Source organism: Coregonus clupeaformis, unplaced genomic scaffold (genome assembly GCF_020615455.1).
Source record: "Coregonus clupeaformis isolate EN_2021a unplaced genomic scaffold, ASM2061545v1 scaf0263, whole genome shotgun sequence".
Taxonomy (NCBI): domain Eukaryota; kingdom Metazoa; phylum Chordata; class Actinopteri; order Salmoniformes; family Salmonidae; genus Coregonus; species Coregonus clupeaformis.
The window spans coordinates 377501-390004 of NW_025533718.1; the positions used below are offsets into that span (position 1 = coordinate 377501).

The 12504-nt window shown below is 42.7% G+C and overlaps 1 protein-coding gene across 2 annotated transcripts in view; it reads left to right on the top strand.

Annotated features, from left to right (window-relative positions):
* Positions 1 to 11540, top strand: part of LOC121556128 (H(+)/Cl(-) exchange transporter 7) — a 34900-nt gene extending 23360 nt beyond the window's left edge. For both annotated transcript variants that reach the window (XM_041870015.1, XM_041870016.1), the window contains 12 exons: positions 702 to 762; positions 2014 to 2155; positions 2247 to 2340; positions 2809 to 2981; positions 3667 to 3718; positions 4250 to 4377; positions 4953 to 5038; positions 5435 to 5567; positions 5721 to 5780; positions 6025 to 6201; positions 8153 to 8233; positions 11248 to 11540. In XM_041870015.1, the coding sequence (XP_041725949.1) occupies positions 702 to 762; positions 2014 to 2155; positions 2247 to 2340; positions 2809 to 2981; positions 3667 to 3718; positions 4250 to 4377; positions 4953 to 5038; positions 5435 to 5567; positions 5721 to 5780; positions 6025 to 6201; positions 8153 to 8233; positions 11248 to 11334 (1274 nt within the window). In that variant the 3' untranslated portion in view covers positions 11335 to 11540. The remainder of the gene's footprint in view (positions 1 to 701; positions 763 to 2013; positions 2156 to 2246; positions 2341 to 2808; positions 2982 to 3666; positions 3719 to 4249; positions 4378 to 4952; positions 5039 to 5434; positions 5568 to 5720; positions 5781 to 6024; positions 6202 to 8152; positions 8234 to 11247) is intronic.
* The last annotated feature ends 964 nt before the right edge of the window (positions 11541 to 12504 follow it).

Consider the following 12504-nt stretch of genomic DNA (forward strand, 5'->3'; position numbering starts at 1 on the left):
GAAATCTTGCTTGTTTGTAGGTGACCAAATACTTATTTTCCACCATAATTTGCAAATAAATTCATTAAAAATCCTACAATGTGATTTTCTGGAAAAGTTTTTCTCAATTTGTCTGTCATAGTTGACGTGTACCTATGATGAAAATTACAGGCCTCTCTCATCTTTTTAAGTGGGAGAACTTGCACAATTGGTGGCTGATTAAATACTTTTATTCCCCACTGTATATGTGGTTGTCTCAGCTACCTTACTTACTCAGATATGTGGTTGTCTTAGCTACCTTACTTACTCATATATGTGGTTGTCTTAGCTACCTTACTTACTCATATATGTGGTTGTCATAGCTACCATAGTACTACTCATACAGTATATGTGGTTATCGTAGCTACCTTAGTTGAATGCACTTGACTGTAAGGCCCAATCCCGAATGGACCCCTACACCCTATGCGCTTGTGGAGATCTGAGGGGATTTGACCGGTGTAAGTAATATGGTAATAGCTCCATCTTGCCTTCTGATAGGCTAGGTGAATGTTTAACCATATTGCTTCTACCAATCAAATCCTCTCAGATCTCCACAAGTGCATGGGGCTTAGGGGTCCATTTGGGATTGGGCCTAAGTCTCTATGGATAAGAGTGTCTGCTAAATGACCAAAATGTACATGTTATATGTTGATTGATGTCTTTCTATATGTCCATCTAAACAGGTGGATTGCTAGGAGCACTGTTCAATATCCTCAACTACTGGTTGACTATATTCAGGATCAGGTAACTGTTCAATATCCTCCACTACTGGTTGACTATATTCAGGATCAGGTAACTGTTCAATATCCTCAACTACTGGCTGACTATATTCAGGATCAGGTAACTGTTCAATATCCTCAACTACTGGTGTGGTGAATTATTATTAATGAACTGTAGAGTTTAATGGACTATGAGGTAGAACTGGGTTAATCAAGAGCAGAAAGTTAGAATTCTTTGTTACTGGGCCAGGAATTGTATTGGGTCATTTAATTTCACTGTGTGTGTGAGTAGAGAGGGAATCTGCCCTAGGGTCAGATTGCTTGCTCTTACTTAGATCCATGGTTGTCTTATCATATCAAAGACTGAAACTGGCTTGGGCTGTTTGTTTTTGTCTTCAAACACAGTGAAAAGAGCCAGGGTTGAACAGAGTTTAAACTAAACATGAGTGTTTTTGCAAGATAAGGTTTGATTGATTGTAGTACTCTGAACTTAATGAAAATTGAGTTTAGCCGCTCTCAGAGACAAAGGAAGTGGGCGGAGCAATAAAAAAGCGGGAAAACTGAAGAGTACTATATAAGCTGGAGGGAGACCGTAAGGGGGTGTGCCACTCTGCAGACTGGTATCGGCTTTGTTGAAACTTTAATAAAGTCATGTCTTGATGCAACAAAAACTCTGTAAGACCTTATTTGTAATAAAGTATAGTGGTTATTTTCTGGTTCCAAAACAAAACTTAGATATGTGTTCTCTAGGCAGGAGTGTTGCACTAGACAGGTGTGGTAGTGTTGGACTAGACAGGTGTGGTAGTGTTGGAATAGACAGGTGTGGTGGTGTTAGACTAGACAGGTGTGGTGGTGTTGGACTAGACAGGTGTGGTAGTGTTGGACTAGACGGGTGTGGTAGTGTTGGACTATACAGGTGTTTTATGTAGTGTAGTGTTGGACTAGACAGGTGTTTTATGTAGTGTAGTGTTGGACTAGACAGGTGTTTTGTACAGGTGCCAGGTATGTATCTGAGATAACACATCTAAGCTCCTTACTTTTATACCTGCAGCGCTGTGGGTTACAAATAGACACTAATGCTGTCATTGGCTGCTTCATACATGTGGGAGGAGACTTCATGTAAAAGGCCTTTGAGTTTCTTCCTTGTTTTAGTTTTTTTTTAGTTTTCCTCCCTGCTGCTCGTAAAACTATGGTGCCATTCTGGTTCTAAAATGTTTGTCTGTGTGTGTGTGTGGCATCTTTGTCGGTGTGTGTGTGTGTGTGTGTGTGTTCTCAGGTACGTCCACCGGCCCTGTCTCCAGGTGATGGAGGCCATGCTAGTTGCCGCAGTAACGGCGACGGTGTCGTTCACCATGATCTATTTCTCTAATGACTGTCAGCCTCTCAGACCCGACCAGTCAGAGGACTACCCTCTGCAGGTACACGCGCTCACTCTCTCACTCTCTCTCTCACTCACTCACTCACTCAGTCACTCGCTTACACACTCACACATTCTCTCTCTGTCTCTAGTTGTTTTGTGCGGATGGACAGTATAACTCCATGGCAACTGCCTTTTTCAACACACCTGAGAGGAGCGTCCGCAGTCTCTTCCACAACCCACCAGGTAGACTGTGTGTGTGTGTGCCGGGTCGATTCACCAGACCAGTGTGTTTACAGTGCTCTGTGCCTCTGCTATGTGATGGTGCCCCCTAGTGTTCAAATAACTGACTGCTTCACCATAATGTTCCCTTCAAAACGTGCTAATTCACTATCAGATGTCTGTTTACACTAGAACACACTATTCAATTGGAAAGTAATTGGTTTTAATTTCTATGAATGTACAAAGTTTGTAATTACATTTTTCTCTCTCTCTCTGTGTCTCTCCTCTGTCTCTCTCTCTCTCTCTCTCTCTCTGTGTCTCTCTCTCTCTCTCTGTCTCTCCTCTCTCTCTCTCTCTCTCTCTCTCTCTCTCTCTCTCTCTCTCTCTCTCTTTCTGTGTCTCTCTCTCTCTGTGTCTCTCCTCTGTGTCTCTCCTCTGTGTCTCTCCTCTGTGTCTCTCCTCTGTCTCTCTCTGTCCCCCTCCCTCCTCCAGGTTCCTACAACCCTCTGACTCTGAGTGTGTTTACGTTGACCTATTTCCTCCTGGCCTGTTGGACCTATGGCCTGACGGTCTCAGCTGGAGTCTTCATCCCATCTCTGCTTATAGGAGCTGCCTGGGGACGACTGTTTGGAATACTGCTGGCTTCTATCACGCCTAACGGATCGGTGATTATAGGGCATCATTATGGGGGTTATAGGGCATTATTATGGGGGTTACAGGGCATCATTATGGGGGTTATAGGGCATCATTATGGGGGTTATAGGGCATCATTATGGGGGTTATTGGGCATCATTATGGGGGTTATTGGGCATCATTATGGGGGTTATTGGGCATTATTATGGGGGTTATAGGGCATCATTATGGGGGTTATAGGGCATCGTTATGGGGTTATAGGGCATCGTTATGGGGGTTATAGGGCATCATTGTGGGGGTTATAGGGCATAGTTGTGGGGGTTATAGGGCATCGTTGTGGGGGTTATAGGGCATCGTTGTGGGGGTTATAGGGCATCGTTGTGGGGGTTATAGGGCATCGTTGTGGGGGTTATAGGGCATCGTTGTGGAGGTTATATGGCATCGTTATGGGGGTTATAGGGCATCGTTATGGGGGTTATAGGGCATCGTTATGGGGGTTATAGGGCATCATTATGGGGGTTATAAGGCATCATAGTACACTCTGGTGTGTAACCCCATAGTACACTCTGGTTTTAACACTTTGGGGGGGGGGGGTTCTGCTGCATTACCTGTTGGCTCTTCAACTGCTGCATTAACTATCACCGGCATTGCATAGTACGCTGGCCAGATTATTGTCAATAGTGTGAGTGTGTGTGTGTGTGTGTGTGTGTGTGTCAGATTTGGGCCGTTCCAGGGAAGTACGCTTTAATAGGAGCTGCAGCACAACTGGGTGAGTATCATTCCTGGAGCTCTACCTATGGTTTAGAGATGTTACTCAATCTATCAGTTAAACAGTTCATGTATCATTCCTATCAGTCTGGAGCCATACCTATGGTTTAGAGATGTTACATGAACTGTTTAACTGATAGATTTGTCATCATGCATTTTAATGTAATAATGTAATATATCCTCCTCTTCTCTAGGGGGCATAGTGAGAATGACTCTCAGTTTAAGTCATCATGATGTATTAGTAGTAGATATAGTGAGTAGTAGTAGTAGATATAGGTGTGTATATATATACTGTTTTAATAATAACTGATGTAATATATCCTCCTCTCCTCTAGGGGGCATAGTGAGGATGACTCTCAGTTTAAGTCATCATGATGTATTAGTAGTAGATATAGTGAGTAGTAGTAGTAGATATAGGTGTGTGTGTGTATATATATATATATATATATATATATATATATATATATATATATATATATATATATATACTGTTTTAATAATAACTGATGTAATATATCCTCCTCTCCTCTAGGGGGCATAGTGAGGATGACTCTCAGTTTAACAGTCATCATGGTGGAAGCAACAGGAAATGTGACTTACGGTCTCCCCATCATGTTGGTGCTGATGACAGCCAAGATAGTAGGAGACTACTTTGTGGAGGTGAGTCTGCAGTACAAATACTATACTGACTTAAAAGGGCAATATGCTGTGGGAAAAACAAGGGTCCCCGCCACTGTTTTGTTAAAAAGCTGAGAGATGGGCCTGAAGAAATGTTAGCACTGTTAAATTCATAGACACAACTATTGATGCAAGGAGTGACCATTCAAGATATCAACATGATAGTTTTAACCATATGTAGAGGCTGTACAGTGTTAATGTTTACAGATATTAGACTAGCTTATCGTTTGTTCTGATGGGGTACAACAATTCAATTGATATAAGCTCATGATGCAAGTTATTTTCTTCAACAATCAATTAGGATTGATTATTAATCTAGAAATCCAAAAATGGATGTAGCATCTGCGGATTGCGTTAACAGCAATATCCCGTCAATGAAGTGCGTTGGAGGATGGGGCTAAACTTCTCCGCTGTCTTGGTGGCGTAGCTACCACGTTGTAGCAGCCTGAAGCACTCCTGTGGACATGCACAGATACTGACTGTGACTGGGAGTAAAGTCTTGCATCACGCTCGTCTCAATATCTGTGTGTGTAGTAATCCATGTGTTTGTTTCTTAGGGTCTGTATGACATCCACATCAAGCTGCAGAGTGTTCCCTTCCTACACTGGGAGGCCCCCGCCACCTCCCACTGGCTAACAGCCAGGTAAGCCCCTCTCTCATTGGCCGACTGCCAAGTAAGCCATTCTCCTATTAGCTTACTGGCCGATGAGCCCGTTTCCCATTGGCTAACTAGCAGTTGATCTTGCCCTCTGACCTCACCACTCTCTTCCTCTTCTCTCTCTCCTTCCATCTCGCTCGCTCTCTCTCTCTCTCTCTCTGTCTGTCTCTCTGTCTCTCTGTCTCTCTCTCTGTCTCTCTCCCTGTCTCTCTCCCATCTCACGCTCTCTCTCTCTCTCTCTCTCTCTCTCTCCCATCTCGCACTCTCTGTCTCTCTCTCTCTCCCATCTCGCGCTCTCTCTCGCTCTCTCCTTCCATCTCTCTCTCTCTCTCTCTCCCAATCTATCTATCTGGCCTTCTCTTCATCCTTCGTCTCTCTCAGGGAGGTGATGAGTGCTCCAGTCACCTGTTTTAAACGTATAGAAAAAGTTGCCACCATCGTGGACGTCCTTAGCAACACCTCCACCAATCACAACGGCTTCCCTGTCGTCGTGCCGGTCGCCGCTAGCGACGATGTATGGAAAGCTCCGCCTGAAGGCCATTATTGTCTTATAATTGGGCTTGACTTCTAATTGGCTGAGAAAGTTCATTTCTCTCTGAACTGTCTATGACTTATTCATCCCTGCTTTCTCTCTTCTCTTTCATTCATCTCTTCATCTGCTCCTCAGCCGGGGAAGATCTGTGGACTCATCCTTCGTTCTCAGATCATCGTTCTGCTCAAACACAAGGTGACTGTCTGTCCCTGTCTGTCCTGTCCTGTCTGTCCAGTCCTGTCTGTCTCTATTAATCTCTCTCTCTCTCTCTCTCTCTCTCTCTCTCTCTCTCTCTCTCTCTCTCTCTCTCTCTCTCTCTCTCTCTCTCTCTCTCTCTCTCTCTCTCTCTCTCTCTCTCTCTCTCTCTCTCTCTCTCTCTCTCTCCTTCTCTCCTCTCTCCTTCTCTCCTCTCTCTCTGTCTCTCTCTGTCTCTCCCCAGGTGTTTGTAGAGCTGGCTCGATCCAGGTTGACCCAGAGGAAGCTACAGCTGAAGGACTTTAGGGATGCCTACCCTCGCTTCCCCCCTATCCAGAGTATCCACGTATCACAGGATGAGAGGGAGTGCATGATGGACCTTACAGAGTTCATGAACCCTACACCCTACACCGTACCACAGGTATATACAGTGCCTTCAGAAAGTATTCATAGCCCTTGAATAATTCCACATTTTATTCTTACACCCATCTAGACACAATACCTCATTATGACAAAGTGAAAACATGTTTTTAGAAATGTTATAAAAAAAAAAAATGAAATACAGAAATATCTCATTTACGTAAGTATTCAGACCCCTGAGTCAATACTTTGAAGAAGAACCTTTGGCAGCGTCTTTCTGGGTAAGTCTCTAAGAGCTTTCCACACCTGGATTGTGCAACATTTGCCCATTATACTTTTCATAATTCTTCAAGCTCTGCCAAATTGGTTGTTGATCATTGCTAGACAACCATTTTCAGATCTTGCCATAGATTTTCAATCCGATTTTAAGTTAAAACTGTAACTCGGCCAGGAACATTCACTGTCTTCTTGGTTAGCAACTAGTGTAGATTTTGCCTTGTGTTTTAGGTTATTGGCCTGCTGAAAGGTAAATTCATCTCACAGTGTCTGGTGGTAAGCAGACTGAACCAGGTTTTCCTCTAGGATTTTGCCTGTGCATAGCTCCATTCCATTAATTTTTTTATCCTGGAAAAACTCCCGGTCCTTAATGATTACAAGCATACCCTTAACATGATGCAGCCACCACTATGCTTGAAAATATGGAGAGTTGTACTGAGTAATGTGTTGTATTGGATTTGCCCCAAACATAACACTTTGTATTCAGGACAAAAAATGAATTGCTTTGCCATATTGCAGTATTATTGTAGTGCCTTGTTGCAAACAAGATGCATGTTTGCAACCATTAGGTTAGTATTGTGGAGTAACTACAATGTTGTTGATCCATCCTCAGTTTTCTCCTATCACAGCCATTAAACTCTGTAACTGTTTTAAAGTCACCATTGGCCTCTTGGTGAAATCCCTGAGCGGTTTCCTTCCTCTCCGGCAACTGCGTTAGGAAGGACGCCTGTATCTTTGTAGTGACTGGGTGTATTGATACACCATCCAAAGTGTAATGAATAACTTCACCATGCTCAAAGGGATATTCAAAGTCTGCTTCTTCTTCTTTTTTTATCTACCAAAAGATGCCCTTCTCAAATCAAATCAAATTGTATTTGCCACATGCGCCGAATACAACAAGTGTAGACATTACAGTTAAATGCTTACTTACAGCCCTTAACCAACAATGCATTTATTTCTTAATAAAAAAGTAAAATAAAACAACAACAACAAAAAAGTGTTGAGAAAAAAAGGTGGCTGGAGTCTTTGACAATTTTGAGGGCCTTCCTCTGACACCGCCTGGTATAGAGGTCCTGGATGGCAGGAAGCTTGGCCCCAGTGATGTACTGGGTCGTACGCACTACCCTCTGTAGTGCCTTGGGGTCGGAGGCTGAGCAGTTGCCATACCAGGCGGTGATGCAACCAGTCAGGATGCTCTCGATGGTGCAGCTGTATAATTTTGAGGAATCTGAGGACCCATGCCAAATCTTTTCCGTCTCCTAAGGGGGAATAGGCTTTGTCGTGCCTTCTTTGAGGGACCTTACAGATAATTGTATGTGTGGGGTACAGAGATGAGTAAGTAGTCATTGAAAAATCATGTTAAACACTATTATTGCACACAGAGTGAGTCCATGCAACTTATTATGTGACTTGTTAAGCAAATGTTTACTCCTGAACTTATTTAGGCTTGCCATAACAAAGGGGTTGAATACTTATTGACTCAAGACATTTCTGCTTTTCATTTGTAATTATATGTACAAATTACTAAACATAATTCCACTTTGACATTATGGGGTATTGTGTGTAGGCCAGTGACCAAAAATCTGAATTTAGTCATTTTTTAAAACTGTAACACAACAAAATGTGTAAAACGTCAAGGGGTGTGAATACATTCTGAAGGCACCACACACACACACACGCACACAGAGTACACACTTTTCATCATCACCCCTCTCTCTCTCTCTCTCTTCCCCCAGGAGACGTCTCTTCCTCGTGTGTTTAAGTTGTTCAGAGCTCTGGGTCTCAGACACCTGGTGGTGGTGGACAATGAGAACAGGGTGAGTTACTGTGTGTGTATGCATGTGAGAGTATATAAGCTGGTGTGTATACGTTCAACGATATAATGTTCTATGTGTTAATAGAATATATTCAATATTTTGTTAAGAATTCATTTTTCTACAAATGGCATCCTAATTCCCTATATAGTGTACATATGCCATTTGGGACCAGTCCTTGTTCTCTAATAATAATACATTCAATTAGGCTGTGGCTGCAGATCTGACTTTTCGGGATCTTTAGTCTGCTGCATTAAAATATCCTGAGCTTCCTGAAGCTTCTGAGCATGTGTGGATCACGTTCTGTGCATATGCTCCACTTTAGGCGTAGAGAACAGGCTACACAGGAGAACGGTGCTGTTTTAATAACGTTAGATCAAGCTGAATCAATGTCTGCAAGATCACATAATGATCACAGTATTCTACATAACACAACCCAATATAATAGCATAGTATAGCTTTACTGGAAGACTAAAACACCACCGCATTCAATTGGGAATGATAATTGTTCAAGTTCTACATCCATGCAGCATAGTAACCATTCGGTCAGTTTCATGGGGATATGCATTTAGATCTTCTCGAGATATACAGTCAGTTTCATGGGGATATGCATTTAGGTCTTGAGTTATACAGTGTTGATTTGAAGTAGCATACAGTATTTACCATAGCCTACCTACCTGTGTATTTAGAGCAGATGGTGTTAGTTGTAGCATAGCCTACCTACCTGTGTATTGTAGAGCAGATGATGTTAGCTGTAGCATAGCCTACTTACCTATGTATTGTAGAGCAGATGATGTTAGCTGTAGCATATCCTACCTACCTGTGTATTGTAGAGCAGATGGTGTTAGCTATAGCCTACCTACCTGTGTATTTAGAGCAGATGGTGTTAGCTGTAGCATAGCCTACCTACCTGTGTATTTAGAGCAGATGGTGTTAGCTGTAGCATAGCCTACCTACCTGTGTATTGTAGAGCAGATGGTGTTAGCTGTAGCATAGCCTACCTACCTGTGTATTTAGAGCAGATGGTGTTAGCTGTAGCATAGCCTACCTACCTGTGTATTGTAGAGCAGATGGTGTTAGCTGTAGCATAGCCTACCTACCTGTGTATTTAGAGCAGATGATGTTAGCTGTAGCATATCCTACCTACCTGTGTATTGTAGAGCAGATGGTGTTAGCTATAGCCTACCTACCTGTGTATTTAGAGCAGATGGTGTTAGCTGTAGCATAGCCTACCTACCTGTGTATTTAGAGCAGATGGTGTTAGCTGTAGCATAGCCTACCTACCTGTGTATTGTAGAGCAGATGGTGTTAGCTGTAGCATAGCCTACCTACCTGTGTATTTAGAGCAGATGGTGTTAGCTGTAGCATAGCCTACCTACCTGTGTATTGTAGAGCAGATGGTGTTAGCTGTAGCATAGCCTACCTACCTGTGTATTTAGAGCAGATGGTGTTAGCTGTAGCATAGCCTACCTACCTGTGTATTTAGAGCAGATGGTGTTAGCTGTAGCATAGCCTACCTACCTGTGTATTGTAGAGCAGATGGTGTTAGCTGTAGCATAGCCTACCTACCTGTGTATTTAGAGCAGATGGTGTTAGCTGTAGCATAGCCTACCTACCTGTGTATTTAGAGCAGATGGTGTTAGCTGAAGCATAGCCTACCTACCTGTGTATTTAGAGCAGATGGTGTTAGCTGTAGCATAGCCTACCTACCTGTGTATTGTACAGCAGATGGTGTTAGTTGTAGCATAGCCTACCTACCTGTGTATTGTAGAGCAGATGATGTTAGCTGTAGCATAGCCTACCTACCTGTGTATTGTAGAGCAGATGATGTTAGCTGTAGCATAGCCTACCTACCTATGTATTGTAGAACAGATTATGTTAGCTGTAGCATAGCCTACCTACCTGTGTATTGTAGAGCAGATGGTGTTAGCTGTAGCATAGCCTACCTACCTGTGTATTGTAGAGCAGATGGTGTTAGCTGTAGCATAGCCTACCTACCTGTATATTTTGCCTTGAGGCGCAGGCTGTTGAGTGTTGGCCAGATGAGAGGGAAATGCTGGTGGTGTTTTAGTCTTCCAGTAACATACTATGCTATTATATTGGGTTGTGTTATATAGAATACTGTGATCATTACTGGATCTTGCAGACATTGATTCAGCTTTATCTAACTTTATTAAACGAGCACCATTCGCCTGAGTATCGCAGAAGCTTCGGGAAGCACCGGGTCTTTTAATGTGGTGTCCTAAAGATACAGAAAAAGTGGGATCCGCAGCCGCTCTGTTCAATTTAAAACGCCTTTAGAAAAAACTAAGGATGCTGTACAGCAAAATAAAGTGAAAACAGCAAAGATAAGACAATGACAACTAGGGTTAAAATAAGTAGACTGATGTGTGATGTCAGTGGAACCTGTGGTTGTCTTCTCTCTAAAGGTTGTGATGTCAGTGGAACCTGTGGTTGTCTTCTCTCTAAAGGTTGTGATGTCAGTGGAACCTGTGGTTGTCTTCTCTCTAAAGGTTGTGATGTCAGTGGAACCTGTGGTTGTCTTCTTTCTAAAGGTTGTGATGTCTGTGGAACCTGTGGTTGTCTTCTCTCTAAAGGTTGTGATGTCAGTGGAACCTGTGGTTGTCTTCTTTCTAAAGGTTGTGATGTCAGTGGAACCTGTGGTTGTCTTCTTTCTAAAGGTTGTGATGTCAGTGGAACCTGTGGTTGTCTTCTTTCTAAAGGTTGTGATGTCAGTGGAACCTGTGGTTGTCTTCTTTCTAAAGGTTGTGATGTCTGTGGAACCTGTGGTTGTCTTCTCTCTAAAGGTTGTGATGTCAGTGGAACCTGTGGTTGTCTTCTTTCTAAAGGTTGTGATGTCAGTGGAACCTGTGGTTGTCTTCTTTCTAAAGGTTGTGATGTCAGTGGAACCTGTGGTTGTCTTCTCTCTAAAGGTTGTGATGTCAGTAGAACCTGTGGTTGTCTTCTTTCTAAAGGTTGTGATGTCAGTGGAACCTGTGGTTGTCTTCTCTCTAAAGGTTGTGGGTCTGGTGACTCGGAAGGACTTGGCTCGCTACCACCTGGGGAAGCACGGGCTGGAGGAAATGCAACTGGCTCAGACATGATACACACATTATTATTATTATTATTATTATTATCACACACACACACACACACATTATAACACACACAACCGAGAGACTACATTGGTCACCTGTTACCTGTGAGAACCCCATCTATGCATTCTGAAACTCCCGGGGTTAGAGGTCAGGGCTCCCTGTCAATCATTTACATTTACATTTTAGTCATTTAGCAGACGCTCTTATCCAGAGCGACTTACAGGAGCAATTAGGGTTAAGTGCCTTGCTCAAGGGCACATTTACGTCATTTAGCAGACGCTCTTATCCAGAGCGACTCACCAATTGGTGCGTTCACCCTATAGCCAGTGGGATAACCACTTTACAAATTTTTTTTTGGGGGGGTAGAAGGATTACTTTATCCTATCCCAGGTATTCCTTAAAGAGGTGGGGTTTCAAATGTCTCCAATGCAGTCCGTCTGACTTTCACCATAACAGCATAACAACTATAGCGTCTCTCTCCCTGCCTGCTCCACCAGGCTATAATGCATCATAAGGCAGTCATAATGCTTCATAAGACTTGTAAGATGATCTTGTCTTTCTATAATTTTATAATGATCCTGTCTTGTTACTATCAGCCGTTTTGAGTCCGTTGATAAGTTGCCTTTATAGAAAGACATTATGAGTTTATAAAGCATTATAAGGGCTCATATAGATGCACTATAATGCATTATACCTGTTGGCATTCACGGTCTGGCCCTTCAATGAAGTCTCTCCCTGACGCAACCCGTTAAACCTGTTGATACATCTGTTTTGCACTGTGTGAAAGAAGGAGAGAAAGAGAGGAAGGAAGGAAGGAAGGAAGGAAGGAAGGAAGGAAGCTGTTATTTATTCTAGACCTGTTTTATGGTATCTTATATTTCTATATATCTTCTATAATTTATCTGTAGACGACTGGGAGAGGCTGGTGGGCTACACACGCCAAACCTTGTTAATGTGTTCTGTTATGTCATTTCCAATTAAATTAAGTCTATGAGTTCAGACTGCAGGTATATTTTGTACTTTGCGGAGGTTTCACAACATGTTGGAATTAGAATGGATGAATTGAAATGAATTGAATTGATTGTTTTTCATTGGATCACTCCGGGTAACAGTTGGACTGCAGTGATGATCTGTGTCCACTAGGTGGGGTGTGTGAGGTCTAACTTTCGTAGCAGG